The 18,460-nt window shown below is 41.0% G+C and overlaps 1 protein-coding gene across 1 annotated transcript in view; it reads left to right on the forward strand.

Annotated features, from left to right (window-relative positions):
- Positions 1-692: 692 nt before the first annotated feature.
- Positions 693-18,460, forward strand: part of gcn1 (GCN1 activator of EIF2AK4) — a 35,582-nt gene continuing 17,814 nt past the window's right edge. Inside the window, exons 1-27 of the mRNA XM_028458308.1 lie at positions 693-750; positions 4,951-5,053; positions 5,133-5,196; positions 5,268-5,399; positions 5,534-5,642; positions 5,726-5,824; positions 6,367-6,501; positions 6,602-6,779; positions 7,203-7,277; positions 7,630-7,758; positions 7,922-7,972; positions 8,051-8,149; positions 8,670-8,843; positions 9,011-9,163; positions 9,246-9,338; positions 9,422-9,497; positions 10,651-10,810; positions 11,017-11,206; positions 11,284-11,408; positions 11,551-11,729; positions 12,700-12,793; positions 12,871-12,984; positions 13,575-13,773; positions 14,069-14,221; positions 17,057-17,238; positions 17,335-17,415; positions 18,283-18,426. Coding sequence (XP_028314109.1) covers positions 694-750; positions 4,951-5,053; positions 5,133-5,196; positions 5,268-5,399; positions 5,534-5,642; positions 5,726-5,824; positions 6,367-6,501; positions 6,602-6,779; positions 7,203-7,277; positions 7,630-7,758; positions 7,922-7,972; positions 8,051-8,149; positions 8,670-8,843; positions 9,011-9,163; positions 9,246-9,338; positions 9,422-9,497; positions 10,651-10,810; positions 11,017-11,206; positions 11,284-11,408; positions 11,551-11,729; positions 12,700-12,793; positions 12,871-12,984; positions 13,575-13,773; positions 14,069-14,221; positions 17,057-17,238; positions 17,335-17,415; positions 18,283-18,426 — 3,348 coding nt within the window. The 5' untranslated portion in view covers position 693. The remainder of the gene's footprint in view (positions 751-4,950; positions 5,054-5,132; positions 5,197-5,267; positions 5,400-5,533; positions 5,643-5,725; positions 5,825-6,366; positions 6,502-6,601; positions 6,780-7,202; positions 7,278-7,629; positions 7,759-7,921; positions 7,973-8,050; positions 8,150-8,669; positions 8,844-9,010; positions 9,164-9,245; positions 9,339-9,421; positions 9,498-10,650; positions 10,811-11,016; positions 11,207-11,283; positions 11,409-11,550; positions 11,730-12,699; positions 12,794-12,870; positions 12,985-13,574; positions 13,774-14,068; positions 14,222-17,056; positions 17,239-17,334; positions 17,416-18,282; positions 18,427-18,460) is intronic.

An 18,460-nucleotide genomic window follows, 5' to 3' on the forward strand; every position in this document is an offset into this window, starting at 1 on the left:
TTTTGAATAAATGTTTTTGTTGATCTTCGAAATCTTTCTGTCTGTCTGGTATGAGGTTTGTTGGAGCTCCCTCTGTTGGCAGGAAAATAATAAAGGTTAATATGAATAAAAGTAATTTCAGTCGACCTACTGTAGTGTAAATAAGACCAAGGGCAAAAAAAAAAAAAGAAGTTAAATAAGAGTGAAAGAATTGAAGATTTAACTAATGTGAACCCAAAACTGAATCTAAATGGAGACAAAAATCAATTCTACCTATTAAAACCAAAGAATCACAAGGGTGGAGGGCCATCATACAAGACGGAGTTATTATCAACATCCGGTGGAAGTGACGCTGTGGACACGAGGCCAGCGCATCTTTATGCCTCACTTACGTAATCACACATCATCTTCCTTAAAAGGCGTGATTAGAGATTTCTTCAATAGGCCACGTGGGGGCGTGATATCCCATACTATATGTGTTGTACCTAGTGAATCGACTGAAAGGGAACTGTATATATCTGTATATTTTATTTTTTTCTTTTGTAACAAAAATCAAATTTGAGTAGAAATATTTCTGTAGTTTTGGTAGATTTCAGGGTTTTTTTTTTAAAAAAAAATTATATTTTATCAAAACTCATTTTGAGTACATTTATTTTCATATAACAGACATTACGATATAAGAAGAATGACGTAGTTGTTTTATTTGACCTGGAAATGACGTTGAGAATTTCTTCCTGCCTGAAGACCGGCAACATGGCGGCGGACACGCAGGTCTGTGTGACTAAAATCTGTCTTGATGTCTTCCATGTGTAGTTACGGCCCGTCAGTGTAACACACACCGGGCCGAGGAGCAACTGAGCTCCGGTTCAGCTCCGCTCAGTCCGTGTGAGAAGCTCCAGGTCGGAGACCAAAAGGCCGTTAGCACCATGCTACTATGTTAGCCTCATTGGAACGAACCCAGTGGACGTGAAACTGCTGAGGTTTATCTCTCCTCAGTCAGTGGTAAACCTCTGTCATATAATATTAGTCTCTAAAGAACATTACTGAGTCACTCTCTTTAACTGAAGTTAATGTATTTACAAATTCACTGTTATTCATTCGCTGGAATTAGTAATAGCTCACTCTAACTCCTTTTGAAGGACTAATTTACTCTGAGAAATGCTTATTGATTATAGGAAGATGGAAATTTAACAATGATTCTCAGAATATTTATATTTGGGGACAATATGAATTGCTAAATACATAGTAATATGATCACACAACAGGGATGCGTATTAGGTAGAGGTGTTTAGATGGGTAGATAGAAAGAAAAAGCAGGTCAGATTAGTAAATACATAGTGGTGCAAAACTGTACAATATACTATATAGTGCAGTGAGATAAGAATGTTGTACATAGGGGGTGTGAAAGAACCGTTTTCACGATATATCGCGATTTTCGGGTGCCGATTTAAATCGATTTTTTTTTTTTTTAAATTAAAACAATATATTATTTTTTTGGGGGGGGGTTAATCATTATTTTTGTGAATTTGTGCAATATTGCATTGATTACAATGCTTTCAATGTGTTGCATTGGTTACTTGATGCGCTTGATTTTATGATTGCAGTGTGTAATGCCTGCAACATTTATGTATGCATGGGCATTCTATTTTCATAACTCTGTTGCACTTTATTTTATGATGGCAGTGTGCAACTGCATTTTCTTTTTTTTCAGTGAAAATGTGCAAAAACACTTATAATACATAGGATGTTTTGAAGCAAATGGGTTTGACTCAGTTTGTCCTTTGAATGATTAATATCTTCTGATGGACATATACAGCAACTTGATTTTTCATCTCTACGTTTAATTGTGATATTAACTGGGTAGAATATTGCAATATATTGTGATAATAATGTATCCTTGCCAAAACCCACTTCTTGTACAGTCTTATGGTCAGGGAGACAAAGCATGGAGCAGCTTCAGAGTGCTGTTATTGGTGACATTGACATGGACCTCACTATGCAACACAATATCAATATCACTGTATAATATTGCAGTGGTCAAACACAATTCAGTGAAAAATAAAAGGCAAAGTTTCATATAAATGTTCTATATATGTAGATCAGATGATCATGACAAATCATTTGTAGAACAAGTGAAAACTAGAAAAACACTTGAAGAGGGCAGACCTCCGCCAAGCAGCTCAAGTAGGGCTGGGCGATATGGCCTTTTATAAATACCGCGATATTTTTAGGCCATGTCACGATACACGATATATATCTCGATATTTTGCATTACCCTTGAATTAACACTTTGATGCACAAAATCACACCAGTATGATGATTCTATATGTCTACATTAAAACATTCTTGATCATACTGCATTAATATATGCCAATTTTAAACTTTCATGCAAAAAAGGGGATATCACAACAAAGTCAAAGTTGACATAACTGTGTTTATTAAACAGTGAGTGGCTCAAACATAAAATTGTCAACAGAAAGTGCACGTTCTGTGCAAAATTGTCACAGAGACATTTCAAAACAAGACATTAGTGCAGGATGCAACTCACATGGCATTTCAAAACACAAAATTAAAGTGCACTTTTTGTACATAATGCCACTACAATATTTTAAAACAAATAGTGCCCTTTTGTGCATGTTGTCATTAAGATGACATTTCAAAACAACACTAAATTTAAGTGCACATTTTGTGCATAATGCCACTAAGATATTTAAAAAAAAAAAAAAAAGTCCGAGTTTAACGGTATGGTCATTTTCAACACCGCACAGACTACAAGCTGCGATATATCGAGTATATTCGATATATCGCCCAGCCCTAAGCTCAAGCTTAGCTAGCACGCTCCTGCCATGGTAATGTGGTAAAACTCAGGATTACAATGACTACCTGTCAACATTGAGCTGTGTTACCATGACAACCTGTCAACTCAAAATTGAGCTGTTGACTCTGAGAGAACCTGTGACATCATCAACAAGAAATTCCACAGTGTGGATGGGAAAATTAATGAGATGTGTGTGTATATATATATATATATATATTTTTTTTTTTTTTTTTTTTAATTTTTTTTTTCTTTTGGGAGCCAGAACATGACCAAATTTTAATCACCCGTTCCTTGTCCCATTTATCAATTTACCTGAAAATTTCATCCAAATCCGATCATAACTTTTCAAGTTGTCTTGCTAACAGACGGGGGATAAAACAACCTTCCGCTCTGCGCTTCGTGCTTGGCAGAGGTAATAATGGGATTTAATTTCAAGTATCCATATTATATGTATTTTATTTATTTATGAACTTTATTTATACAGTTTTAGTCCCATTCAGACGATGTCTTGTTTACAACAGAGCGCTGCATATTATAACTATGTATGCACACAGTATTTGTATACACTTTGTACGCACTTTTTAATATAACACATTAAAAAGTGCATATATTTTTCTTTGTTAGCCTCAGTAAAACATCTAGGTTCTGATTTTCCATGATCAGAGAAAACTGATGAAAAACCCAGAAGTCATTTCCTTTAACAGGAGTGACATTACTATTATTATTATATGTATTTTTTGTATTGGTCGACCAAGATTTTCATTGGTCGACCAGCAGTAGTTGCAGTTTCAATACCGTAAAAGAAAAGCAATGTAATTAAATAGGTGATAAGGATTAAATATCAAATATAATATATTTAATGCCTAAACATGATTCTATGTCCAGCAACAGCTGTGAGTGAGTGCTGTGCTGCTGCTGCAAAAAAGTGTTGTGCTTCAGCTGTCAGTGCAGTACACTGTCCTCAGAGCAGATCACAGCAGAGAGGGAATGTATTAGGACAGGGTTGAAACACAAGCATCCACTGTTATATCAATCCTTTTTCTACACAAGAACATGAATTATCTATATATTTGATTGATACGTGGATTATGTAAATAGATCCACTGCTGTTTCTGGCACTGCTGGCACACTGCACACCTGTGTGTTTGACGTGCGTTTGTTTCCCTGTGCGCTGATCTGATGTTGACATTAACAGTTTCAAATAAAAGCAGGCTTACCACTAAATCAAACGTAAATATGTCCTTTGTATGAAGAAATATTAGGTTTTAATTGTGGGTTTCAGGTTGGGCACGGGTTTAAACACAACACCCAATGTCTGTCGGACCTGTATTTTTCGCTTTTGCTTTGTCGGGTTCTGGTCAAAGCTTGGATAAGGTTGATATAATAAATGTTCTGTGTTTAAAAGCAATTCGGCACCACAAAACGCCAAAACTAAATATTTCTCTCCTTTTTTCTTTTTCCGCTTATTTATTATTTTTGGTTGACTAATCACTCCATGTGCCATAGGAAGGAAATGGTTCGTCGACCAACCATTTCCTTGGTTGACTACAGCCCTACAGAAGAGTTTAATCTTTTTTTTGGTGGTTTCATAGCACACAATATTCTTTGGGTCTTGAAAGATTAGTGAAACCATTTAAAATGCCTGGCAACATGGGGTTGGCTGCTCTGAAAATGGCTTGCAGCCTATGAGTTAATGTTGTTACAGAATTGAAATAAATGCACTATTTCGAGCAGCGTTGACTGTCTCAGTGATTCCACCACTCACAAAGCTGAGTTATATTAGGAGACAACTGGACATCTCCTCTGGGTACAATCAGCCTCAGCCAGCCATGCAAAGTCAACAGTTCATTTAACTCTGCAACTGTGTGTCCGTCATGTTTCTTCTGCACTGGAGGTAAATATATATATATTGCTGATATGTTGCCCAGGCCGACCTTTTACCCTTAATTACTTGAATTTCTTTTCTTTTAATGTTGTCTCCAATATTCATCTTTTCAACACCAATCATTTCACATGAAAAAAATAACCAAAGCTTTTGTTTTGGTGCAATGATTTATTACCTTCATGTATGTTTTTGTCGTTAAAACTTTTAGTTTCATTGTTGTTATTGCTGTCGTGAGCTCTTCTTTTCCTAACTCTTACTTCTCCTTCAGGTTTCAGAAACACTGAAGAGGTTTGCTGTGAACGTGACCACAGCCAGCGTGAAAGAGCGCAAGGAGATCTTTGGAGACCTGAAACAGTGTATTAAAGCAAAAGGTGGAAGAATGTGTAATTTATTGGATTTAAAGCTTATTTGTCGTTCACTAATAACATTTTTGTTCCTCTCTTACTTCAGAGTTACCAGAGCCGGCCGTCAAAGGACTGTGCAAGCTCTTCTGTCTCACTCCACACAGATATCGGTAGGATTCCGTCCTCACACATAAAGTGGCGAGCTCACAGTTTTGGTCACAGTGATGTTTGTGCTTCTTAGGGACGCTGCCTCACGCAGAGAGCTGCTGTCTGTCATCGGTCAGCTGGCTGAGACTCAGCCTGACATCCTGGTTACGAGCCTCCTTCACTGCCTGCTCAACAGTGGAGTCCTCAGCAAAAATGGAGAGCCCAGGTACCGAATCAAGTGTCACAAAGGTTTCACACCAGCTTTTGGGCTTTAATCCAGGAGTTAAGAACCCCCGAATTAAAGTACTCTGCGTGCTGTTCAGGAAAAAGGGGGACATGTAAATGTTTGTCTCTCTGCAGTAAATGCACCGGCTCTGCAGCCTTCACCGGCCTGTCTTGGACCTGTTTGTTGGTGCACAGCGTGTTTTCAGCCCCGGAGAAAAGACAAGGACCCACCTGGAAGAAAATGGTCAGCACAGGAACATCTTCCTTTAATCAGTTAAAGGCACGTTATGGTTCAATCCCACCTCAAAGTCCTGCTCTGTCCCTCAGGTGGAAGTCCAAAGCCTCCTCGTGGCTGAAGTGGTCGGAGGAGCCAAAACCACGGCTCAGAAGTCGATCCTGAGGCGTCTCAGTCAGCTCTGGAAGCAGGTAAGGAACAATTACACTGACTGGATGTTCCCAGTGCTAGGAATGATTTGCCACTATTTATTTACGTAAATAATAATTTCCTCTTAATTAATAATGATGTAATCACTGCTGCTTCAAAAGAGACCATTACCAAACTGATAGTTGGCATTAGCATTAAGTGATATATTCAGTGAGATGAGTCTGAGCATCAGTTTTTTTTCAGTCAAAAGCAGCGCTTTTAAATTTTAAATAATAATAAAAAAATTAACAATTTTAAATAAAACATTTTTAAAATTAAATGAAAAAAAAATAATTGAAGAATTTGAAATGATCTTAATCCTTAATTTCTTCCCGACTGATTTCATTCTAACCTTTTTTGAAAAAATGGGTCCCAAATCATGAAACAGTAAGGAACGATTACTCAGCTTTGAAAATATTATGATACAATGACGTCATCATTGCCGTGTACATTTTAGAGGATGAGACATTTAAACCAACAGTTGGGGTTAGCATTAGAAAACGGCCATGTTGAGTAAGTTGGTGTTTAATAATGTGTTTTGCAGAAGGACGGTCTTGTGGACGAGTACATGAGTGCCCTGCTGACTCTGGACCAGAACCCGACCACTCTGGTCCTGCTCGGTGTGTGCTTGGACTTCTGCTTGGCTCAGAAAGACAAAGCTACGATTGAGAAGCACAAGGTGAGCATCGTCCTGCATCTCCTCTCCTGCTCAGGAAGTGATTCAAACACTCAGCGGCTCACCTGCTCTTCCTCCTCCTCCTCCTGCTGCTGTGTTTCAGAGCGCTGCGTTGGACCTTTACATTAAATCAGTCCTCATGAGCAAAACCAAACCACAGCAGCACATTGTGGACCACAGCGGCTCTCTGCTGAGACACGTTTCCCACTCAGATTTCAAGGAGCTGCTGCTTCCCACCATGCAGAAGACGATGCTCCGCAGCCCCGAGAATGCCATGAAGAGTGAGAAACCTGTCCAGGCTTTGTGCTTTGGGTCAATTGTTTGCTTCAGTGTAACATTCCATACTAGATCAATATTCCGGACTATACCTGGGTTTAAAGTGGCAAAAGGCTAGATTTTACTCCTGGGATACCGTGATCTAGGCCGATTCATACTCGTTTGATCCAGATTATACCTTTAAGATATGATAACCTATTAACATTGATTAGGGTTTCAGCTTGGCAAGTTCAGTGAGAAAACCAATTTACTTAAATCCTAAAGCTTCAAACTTAGCTGGCGTAGCATGTCTTAACACTGAGTTGAGTGTGAGCTGTTGACAAATCTGTTTTTGTGTGAGAATTTATGTTTTAAAATGCCTTACCGGTCTTGTTTAAAGACTCTGAGGCTGCAGTTGATCTAATGTGAGTGTCTCTGTATCTTTTTAGCCGTCTCCTGCCTGCTGTCAGCCGTGACTTTGGACCTCAGTCAGTATGCCATGGACATCGGGAAGGCAGTAGCAAGTAAGAGCAGAACTGATCCTGGAAGGATTTAATGTGTAACAAAAGAGTGACATTGAAATGAAGTTTAACATGATAAACACACTAATACAGATTCATAGATTACAGGAATATAAAAACATAGTAACGCGTTAATGATGGATAAAAACGATGAGGGATATGATAATGATAGTTGTCATAATAATTTGATAAAGATAAAATGTATAACTAATGTAATATATGATATAATAGTAATAATGATTATATATTTAATGATAACCATAATGTATTTTGTCCACTTTTGCTGAAATAATTAAGATAGGTTGTGGGTGAAAGTCTAAGCTGTCAGGCATTTACTGTTGTTTGTGTGTTTCAGGTCAGCTTAAAGCCAACAATGCTCAGCTGATGGAGGAGGCCGTGGAGGCCATGCAGAATCTGACCCGACAGTGCAGCGACGCCACCGCCGTGCAGGACATTGTCACACATCTTTTCAAGATCCTCGGAGGTGAGCGAGCTTTCATCTTCCATTATCTTCTTAGACTAGCTGTGATGTAGCACACTGATCTGTTATTGTTCATTAAAGGAGTCTAAACACTTTGTTAGTGTACTTGAATTCAGTTGCTTACTCGGACATAGCTTCCTCTGCTGAATGCTATTTGTGTTTCTAGGGTCTGAGGGGAAACTCACAGTCGTCGCTCAGAAGATGAGCGTGCTGTCAGGTGAGCGCGCTCTTGAGTTTTTATCCTCTGCGTGTTCGAGTGTTAGTTGTTTCTGAAGTCTTTACTGTCTTTCTACAGGCATTGCCAGCTGCAGCCATCACGCCGTGTCTGGAACCTCCAGCCAAACTCTAAGCTCTGCCGTCAGCGTCATGTTCATCCCGTATTTACAGCAAGAAGGTGTGAATGGGAGTGTTTGTGTACACTGTAAAACATGACTTTGGGGCGGGATTATGAGTGTTTCATGTATATACAGCATGTTTTATGTATGTATTTGTGGATTAGAATCAATTGGAAAAAGAACAGTGCTGATTCTATGGTCATCGCATTAACTTAGAAAAAAGAAGAGTAAATAATAGTGAATATTAACTGTAACGTCATCTTAAAATTAAAGTACAGCCATGACTCATTTTAACTGTAGTAGAATGCAGTAAGTTTACTACATTAACAGTAAGAAGATAGAATCAAACTGTTAAATATCCTAAAACATACACAAATATATAGTAAAAAGGGCAAAATATGCATAATTTGAATAAAATTTAAATTTAAACAGTATATCCAACGTGTAAGAAATGTTTCCAATGATAAGAATGAGGGAAAGATCTAAAGCTCACTGGTCACTTTAAAACTAAAAGACTTCAGAGGCAGAGGTGTGTTTGTGTCTCAAACCTTTTGGCTTGACCTGGTTTCTGTTTTTCAGTTCATGAAGGCACTTTAGTGCACGCTGTGTCTGTGATGTCACAGTGGAGCAGCCGCCTCACTGTGGAGGTTCCCACCGCTCTTCTCGACTGGCTGAAGAAAGCTTTCACCCTCAAGACTTCCACGTCTGCGGTCCGTCACGTCTATCTACAGGCCGTGCTCGCAGCCTTCAAAGGTCGGCCCCTCTCTTCTGTGTATGCACGTCGTTTCTGATGATGCTTTACAGCAGGAGTAAAATGCTGATTGAGTTTTGTGTCTCTGAGTTGATGTCAGTGCACGCTGTTGTTTATAAATAAATATGAGAATCATCTATTCACTAAAGCTTCACTCTTTGTCCCACAGGTGACACTCTGAATCAGGCCTCAGGCTTGGTGCCTTGGCTTCTTCAGACTGTGGAGAAAGCTGCAGCACAGAACTCCCAGCATGCTCTGCTGGCAGAAGGAGTGGCTGCCTCAGTTTTACTGAGTTGCCTTGCTCTGCTGGAAACGCAAACAGGTGCGGGTTAATGATATAGGAGGAGTTGAAGTGTCAGTTTGAGCTTTAGAATGTCATCATTTTTCTCTCTTTGTCTCTGCAGAAGCCAAATTCACCAGCTTCTGGAGCCTGGTCTTAGACGAGAAGAAGCCTCTGTTCACCACAGAGAAGTTCCTCTCTCAGGCCGGGGAAGAAAGTAAGATCACTTCAGATATGCAAAGCTAATTGTTTAGCAACAGTTCCACTTATTGTGACTCATCTCTTCTTCTCTGCTTCTAGCCCTGCTCACCGTGCTACTCCTGTGTGAACGACTGTTTCTAGACCACGCCCATAAGTTGAACACCAGCAAGTCTGAGTGAGTGTCCCCATCAGTCAACCCACGAGGATAGTTAAAACTCTCCATATGAGGAAAGAGTCCTTAATGTAGCTTATGATGGTTGTGAAGTAGGCGTGGGAAATACATGACATTGGGCTCACAAGATTGGTACGAAATTTTGAAACAGAAAAAAGATACATTTCATTAATTATCATATTTATTAAATTGAAATTGATGTGACTTTGAACTTTTTATGATACACAGAACTTTTAAAAGAGCAAAAACTTAAAATTTCACCACCAGTCTGATACTAGAACCACACAGCTATTATAAAGTCATCAACATGACATCTTTTAAAAAAAAAAAAAAAATCCACACAGTCTACACATCATATACAGTTTATGGGCCACACACACTTCTTTGCTGACCATTGGGGGCAACAACATGCCTCTGCTTTAGCTCATCTACTAGAGTCAGCATGTCGGAATCTAAATAAACGGAGGATGGATAAAAGATGGATAAAAGGGGGCGGTGTTTAGCTCAGTGGGTTGAGCGCCCGCCCCATGTACAGAGGCTATAGTTCCTCACCTGCAGCGGGTCCAGGTTCGATTCCCGGCCTGGGACCCTTTCCTGCGTGTCATTCCCTGCTCTCTCTAACCCCCTTCCTGTCAAGCAACTGTCATATAAAGGCCACTAGAGCCAAAAAAAAAAAAAAAAAAAAAAAAATCCTTAAAGATGGATAAAAGAACACCGACCCCTGGCACCAACTGTTGTGGTCTAGTCCCCATTTTGGGGTGCACTGAGGACAGTCCTTGCCAGTGGTTAGGAGGGTCCATCTCTGCCGTAGAGCAGAGAGGGCTTAGCGAGGTAACCATGTCCGTGGTCCATGGCAATTATTATGATGGTGCTGATTAAAAAAAGGAAAAAAACAACAGAAAATCTCCCCTACGTAGCTGAAAACTGAGCGCTCCATAGGGGTACAAAATTACAATGACAGGGGCCACTATGCTCAACAGAGCTGGTGAGAACCCTGGTCCCACCCCATCACAAAGTTCTTTGATACTGCAACACAGTGGCAACAACACAGCCATCTGTAATACTTGCATGAGCCGATTTTCAAAATAAGAGCAGCTAAAGCAGAAAGTAGACTTCAGATCTTAAGTCACCCCTAAAATGTAATTTTTATGTTCAGGATGTATTACCGGGCCACGGAGGCTGTCCTGCTGTCGCGGAGCTGGCATGTGAGGAAGAAGGCGCAGCAGACGGTCAGGAAGCTGCTCTCCTCACTGTCTGGTTCCACTCTGGCCCACGGCCTCCTGGGAGAACTGCAGGCTATCATCAACAAACACAAAGTAAGATCAAGACGTGCCAAACTGTCTTAAGTCAAAGCAACAGTTTATGAACAGACTTTCAACTTATAGAGGTGATTGGTGTTAGAGGAGCAGCAGCGGCTACACATCGTAGATGCAGTGAAATATAGACTTTTATCACAGAGCGTTGACTGTTTGGGTCAGTGTCTGTTAGTCGTGTTGTCCCTCACTGCTGGCTGTACTCTCAGGTGTTGCCTCAGGACGTCCTGCTGTCAGAGTCTGGGGAGCTGACTGAGCTCGGTCGTACCTACGTGCCTCCTCGAGTTCTGCTGAACGCGCTGTGCGTCATCTGCTCGTCTGCCAGCCAATGGGGTGATGCCGCCGAGGCCAAGAGTCTGGCAATGGAGACGCTCATCGTTGCTCACCATCCCTCGATTGGTAGGAGATTGGTAGTTCCGCAGGGTTAGGTTGGGGGTTTGATTCCTCGCAGCTCACTCTGGATTGATTTCTTTCAGTGGAGGCTCATGCTGCTCTATGGCCTTCCCTGCTCTCCTCCATGAACCTAACGGCTGAGCAATTCATAGATCAGAACCTGGAGGACATCCTTCCTCTTTTACTGGAGGTCAGCGTGGACAATCAGGTCAGTGATTACTGTTTTGTCCTCCTGTCTCACCCATGAATTCACCAAAATTCACCAATATTAAATCCACATATTAACTTAAGCTGAAGAATTAGAGGAATGTGTGTTTGGTCGACTGTAACCATCTCCTTTGTGTGCTCAGGCGGTAAAAAATGCCGTCGGCGCTCTCTCCAGCCTCTCCCCATACAAGCTGCTGCCGCGAGTCATCAGTTATGTGACCCTGGAGCTGTCCCGACCCGCCCTGGTTCAGGTCACCCGGGAGGAGTACGCTATCATGCAGACACCTGAGAATGAGCTGTATGACAACAGCATCCTCCAAAGGTAGAAGGGTTTTTTTCTTCTATTTTTCCCATAAGTAGGTGGTTGAATCATCAATATTAATTCATATTGTGAGTTGAATACGAGCAGAGACAAAAATGTAAAATTTTGAGATACATAATTCCTGATTGCACCTTCTGAAATGGAAATGGCTTTAAGACACGGACTAAACCTTCAACTAGTCTGAAATCTTTCGCCCCATAATCTCACCTATTTTTAGTGAGACGTTACCTTCGCAAATGTGATGCATAGAAATACACTAGTGAACTTATTTAACCATATTGAGCAGGTATGGCATAGTTTTGGTATGTTTAATAGCCCTTAATGACATCTAATTAGGGAATGGATGAAAACAGAAACAAAACAGTAAATGAGGTGAAAATAAGGAACGGAAAATCTGAGGCTCTTCAAACCTTTGACATAATGAACATCAAGTGCTTCTTTGATTGGACTCTTACTGTCACTGCAAACACAGAAATTCCTCCACTGCACACAAACGTACCATCACTGTTTTCATGACGACTCCAGGAGGAAGTATTTCCCCTTAGAGTCAGGATCAAACGCTTACTGATGAAGTACATTAAAAAATGTTTTCCTAGTTTGTCAGTGTTTTGCTCTTTCTGCTTACTCAGCTCTTGTCTTTACTGCCTTTCTGCTCCTCCCTCATTCTGTCCTCAGAGAGCACGCTATAAACTGTATCTACCAAAACTGAATCTATAAACACATGTGACTAAATGTGTCAGTAATCAAAGGTATAAAGCAGCAAAAAGATGAATTTCTTTTTCTAACGTTATGAACTGTTTAATGCTGCCCCCCTGTCTAATATTTTTACAGTTTAAAGGGGTAAAACAATGACTAGATATGTTTAAATCACGACGACTCCTCGAAAATAATGCCATGATTTTTCTGTTCAGGGTAGATAATTCTACGAATGTGCTTTTGATATCAGACTTTTATTCTAAACTCTCTGCAGCGCTCAGAAGGAAAGCACAAAGAAGGGGAACATGAAGAGGGAAAACAAAGCTTACTCCTACAAGGAGCAGATCATTGAGCTAGAGTTACAAGAGGTGAGTTACGGCCGTCGTCATCATTAGAAAATAAAGAATGGGCTGAACTTGGTTTTTCCCTATGTTTGATATAACAGGAGATAAAGAAGAAAAAGGGCATCAAAGAGGAGGTGCAGCTCACCAGCAAGCAGAAGGAATTGATGCAAATCCAGCAGGAGAAGGAGTCAGCAATACGCAAGAGACTCCAAGAGGTAATGTTTCTAACGTCATTTTTGTTAGGAGACTATGTACGTATGTCTGTTAGTATTATAATCTGTTGTCAGAGTGACGTTAATGGTGTTGCTCTAGTTTACATGATATTTCCTCAATTTGAAATAAAATGGTAGCGATGAGTAGTAAGCTTGCTTCCATCTAATTAAAGATAACAGTAAATATTGAAAAAGCGTACATTTCAGCGCCTTATTCATGAAAGACTGGCCTGTTCATACCCTTTAACTTAAGAAATTATATAATAACAAAGCAAATACATTAAAAATAAACACATTTTTAAAATTTTAAAAATTTATAAATTTAGACAGTAATTTATCTCAAAAGTAAAATTGAGACTCCATTTGCCAAAGAATATGGCATCCATTATTTCATGTTTAGGCAGTCTGGAGTGAAATCCTTCAAAACAGCCTCACCAATAAACTACCATTTAAAGCAGGTTTGGTTGTTTTGAGCAGAGCCAAAGTTACTTAATTGATCCGTTAATTATTTTTACATTATTTTGGTAGCAAATAATTTCATTTTCATAAATGATGCTTGAAGGTGAGCTTCTGTCTCTCTTTCCTTTCCTCAGATGGACATGGAGTTGCAGAGTGTGTTGGGTTTGCTTTCAGCTGTTCTCAGAGAAGGACCACCTCTGGTCACCAGGGAACTCCCGGCCGTCCTCCAGGTTCTATTGCCCCTACTCCAGTCCCCTCTGGCTGCTCCTCGCATCCAGCAGCTCTTCTTGGACATCGGCGTGTGTGTGATGCCCAAACACATGCATTCACTGGGTAAGAGGCTTCATTTTTTATTTAATTATTTATTTTTGCCTTCATGTCAATGTAATTTTTTACATTTATTGAAGTGACTCAGTAACATCTTCCATCTTCTGTTCAGTTCTGTCTTTTGAGGGGTTTTTTTTAATCAAAATTTTTCAAAAAGACTGCGATAAATGAAGTTTGATTGTTTTTTTTTTTTGTTTTTTTTTTATAATGATTGCATGTAATAAGTTCTCTCTGTAAAGTTTGTTTTCAAACTGTATGTTTGAAAACACTGATCTAAAGCTCTGTTTATCACTTCCTTCAGCTGTTCTCGTAGGCCACGTCACGCTGCGGCTGCTGAAGCCTGAGTGCAGGCTGGATGAGGCCTGGTTAGAGGAAGACCTTAGCACAGCAGTTCAGCGCACCATTCTGCTGCTGCACACCTACACCGTCCCACAGCGAGAGGGCAAGAGTGCAGGTGAGCACAGAGAAAGAGGCAGACATCACTCTGATAGATGAGTAGTGTCAAACTCATAGTTCAGGGCCCACATGCTCTTTAATTTGGATCTAAAGTGGACCAACCCAGTAGAATCATGACATAATAACTTAGAAAAAATGACAAGTCAGACAGTTTTGCTTTGTTTCAGAGCTAATAAGTAAAGGTAGATTCTGAAAGTGTTTACTTTTTTGCAAGACATGAACACAAGGCATTAAGTTTCAATAGGTGCATGTGTGTAGAGTTAGTGGAAAGGCCCATTCAAGGAATATCACTCCATCAGAAAAACAGACAAACAGCTGGTCACACAAACGCACACTCTACGTGAATACATAGACCGCACTTAAAGGACACAGGGAATGTAATGTAACCTCCCTTGCTCCTCAGACGCAAAAGGAGGAGGGCAAAAGCCATAGAGCTATGGGTTGAAGGGATGAACTTAGGCATATACGCCGCATTCGGGCGTAATGTGACCTTGGAACCATCTGAACTGAACTTGGGTACAAGAGGGATGCACAGATAAGGCATGAAGGTCACGCACTCGCTTCACGGAGGTCAAAGCAAGGAGTGGTGCAGGCTTATATGAAAGAAATTTCATATCCACTGACTCAATAGGCTCAAATGGGGAATCACAAAGAGCATCCAGCACTGCAGTTAAATCCCGCAGCAGGATCATAGATTTCGCCACAGCCCTCAGCTGGTGAACTTCCTTTAAAAAATGCATGGCAAGTGGGCGTGCACCTGGCGTCATTCCCCTGAAGCCAATATGACAGGCAGATATAGCCGCTAAAAAAATATTAATAGGGTGCCGATGCATTGCCTGATAGGTCTGCAGCATGGTGCTCAATGCCTATCTGCGCTCTGTAGATCTTTTCCAACTGCGAGAAAGAGAATCTACAGTGCATGGGCAGAAGCGTTATGGGGCTGTACATGCCATGGTTGTGAGAGGGGGCCAGATAAGCCGCCAGAGGAGGTTTCAGAAGCGTAGGATTAACTAAGTCAGCCTCTTCAGCTCCATCCAAATCCAGATGCTGTCTATTGCCAGGCACTGGGACGTGGGTAGACAGTGGTTTGTGCCGTTTCGATGATAACTCCGAGACAAAATCTGGGAACATGGGCAGGCTATTCTTAATCATTGTAGGCTTGGGCGGAAGGAAAAATCCTGTGAACAGCGACGGTTTCTGAGCTGGGGGAGGAGAGGGCCACTCCACCTCCAGTCTCTCAGCTGCACGGCAGTAAAGCAAGATGGATGTATCGTCGTGGTTAACCGGCGCTGCGGCACACTGACCAGGCGACAAAGCCTCCTGCTCATCCTCTGACAAACCATGAACCTCCAAGCCGATGAGCGCCAAAGAGAAGCCGTACCCCTGAGGACAGGAGCAAACAGAAGACTACTACTTCGCTTTAGCTTTCGTGCTTATCCCAAAACACTGAAGCTTGGAGACTCAGAATTAGTGGTCCGCAGGCAGCAGCAGCTGCTACCACCACCAAGAGGGGCAGTTAAACTAATTCCAAGTAGGCAGTAGCCAAAGCAGAGACGGAGCTAACTAGCAGCAGCTTGTTAGCCCCACTCGGTAGAGGTGTTCTTAGCGAGGTGAAGAGCGTAAGTACTGAAGGATGATTGTGATGACAGCCGTATTTATTATGCAGGCAGAGCCTCACATACGTCATCACAGATCATCTGCCTTAAAAGGCGTGATTGGAGGTGTCTTCAGTAGGCCACGCGGGGGCGTGTTATCCTCATATTTTGTGTTTTACCGAGTTAATACATTGAAAGAGAACTACAACTTTGTGATGGAGTTGTTTCCAACTTTCAGACTTGCTTACCTGTCATCAAATACAAAAACGTTTCACATACAATCAAAATTCCTACGACTTCAGACATAATAATGTGTTTAGACTAGACAGGGTCAAATCGAACGTTGGGAAACATAGTACTGTGTATAGAGCCATGAACCTCTGGAATAGCCTTGATGCAGAGACACAACAATCCGTAAATCTGACAAGATTTAAGGAGAAAACACGGAGGATATTCCTACACTCATACAGGTCCCAAGTCAACTCTTCATCGAACAATACAGCGACGACATGGAACTCATCAACTGGTCATTGAGCGCCATCGACTCAATCTTCACGACGAGGCGATTACTACAGCACGAACCAGCGCGTCCAAAGGACACATACCCAAGTGGATATGTCATGGATGCACGAGGGAGAAGCCAGATGCTCTGTCTCTCCCTGCTGACAGTGGAAGATGTGGAGGACATCTATCTGCTAGGGGTCATGATCTTTGGCCTGCTAATGATGGGGGTATGTGTATGTATGTACATGTGCCTTTCTGATGTATTGTATGCTGAGGCGACTTTCCGAGGATATGAAGGTACTTCGAAAAGAAACTAACTTTTCGTTTGGAGAGTTGGAGGAACGTAAACAACGACTGGAAAAGAAAGCTCCAGGAGATACAGAGAAAAAGGACAGTGAGGAGGAGTAACAACAGGAACAATGACTGCAGACGAGAACACATCACATTAAAAAAAAAAAATGTTTATGAAAAGATGAAATTATGGTATGAAGAAGATAAGAATGTTTGACCAGGGAAGAAATGAGGTTTGATATAAAATTATGTGTTCAAATCAGGGGACGGATCTAGATAAGCAAAATGCTTTTTTCCGTCGCACTTTCCGGCATGCAAAAAAGACAAAAAAAAAACGATGATGTGATTTTGCTCCGAATGTCAAAGTGAATTTCTGTGATTGCAACCATGTCGGAAATGAACTGAATATATAAATAAAATGCTGTTTTGTTTTGTCCCTTCAGACATGGCTCGGCTCTCTGCTCCAGCTTTCTCCTTCTGCTTCCCTCTCCTCAACGCTACGCTCAGGGATTCTTCTGGAAGCAACGAAGAGTCTGAGAGCTTGATGATCCGAGCACTGCAGGTTGTAAACGAGCACTCGCAACTTCGTGCTAACACGGACAGTGACGATATCTTCATAGATGAGGTAAAAAAGAGCCCATGTTTAGTTACTCATAACTGTTGTAAACCAAGCTCTATGACCTAAAGGACAACCATTATAATACTTTTTTTCTAAATGCAGAACGGTCCAGAACTGCTTCCACGGGTCAACATGCTGCTTCTACTGACCAGAATCATTTCTACAGCCACACCGAGACTCCAGGTAAGCAGCAGGATCATTGGACTAAAATAAAGCTGTAATTCAAAGTGTGGATGAATAACAGCCCAGCCATTAGTTTTCTACGTAATGTTTTGGTTAGTTAGTCGCATCCTTTTGTTGAACTGAGGGGAGAACCGCTTGGATGAGATGAAACTACCTGAGTTCTGACAACAACAGAGGCAGTTTTTTAGCTGATGGAGGAAAATGTCAGGCTGGAAGGTTTGAGTCACTCAATATTTACAATAATGTGAACCAATTGGTCAGTCACAATACAATAACAAAACACTTCAGATGCTGTGGATCGATACTAAATGTTTTAAGTGTATCTGTTTTTGTAATCAACACCACAGTCAGAAAAACCACAGTCGGTCTATACCGGTCTGTGTTGAAGTGTCCTTGGGCACGACATTGAACCCCAAGTTGCTCCCAGTGGTTGACTAGCGCCTTGCATGGCAGCTCTGTCCCATTGGTGTGTGAATGTGAATGAGCTGATATGTAAAGCACTTTGTGCCTTGCCTGTGAAAGGTGCTATATAAATAAACATTACTTACTTTATTTAGTTAATTTATTAAACCTAACTCAACTTTGTTCATAATTCAATATAGCTGTAACTTTAACTAATGTAAACTGTAACTGTAAAAAGAGTACAAACAAATAACTATAAAAAAATCAATGAAAGCAAACAAAAGCACAGTTTAATGCTGCGCCAAAAGCCAAAGAAAAAAGTTTTCCTTTTTGCCACTTTCCAAGAATTAAGTTGATATGAGTCTGCTAAAGTTTATTTTCTGTTGTCTGGATTCGAACCTGAAACCTTTTATTTTGGACTTGTCCACCTGTGTTGATGGATGCGTGTTTCTGTCTGTGTTTCAGGTGTTAGCATCTCAGTGTCTCACAGCTCTGTGCATTAGCGCTGGAGGAGGAGACGGCTGCACAGTGGCAGAGCAGTCGGAGATCGATGTCCTGCTTGAAGCGCTGCTTTCTGCCTGCTTCTCTGTGCGAGACGCCGCCCTCAGGGTAAGCCTCAAATAAACATTTCCATCACATCCCT

The sequence above is a fragment of the Gouania willdenowi genome, chromosome 9 (genome assembly GCF_900634775.1).
Source record: "Gouania willdenowi chromosome 9, fGouWil2.1, whole genome shotgun sequence".
NCBI classification, from domain to species: domain Eukaryota; kingdom Metazoa; phylum Chordata; class Actinopteri; order Blenniiformes; family Gobiesocidae; genus Gouania; species Gouania willdenowi.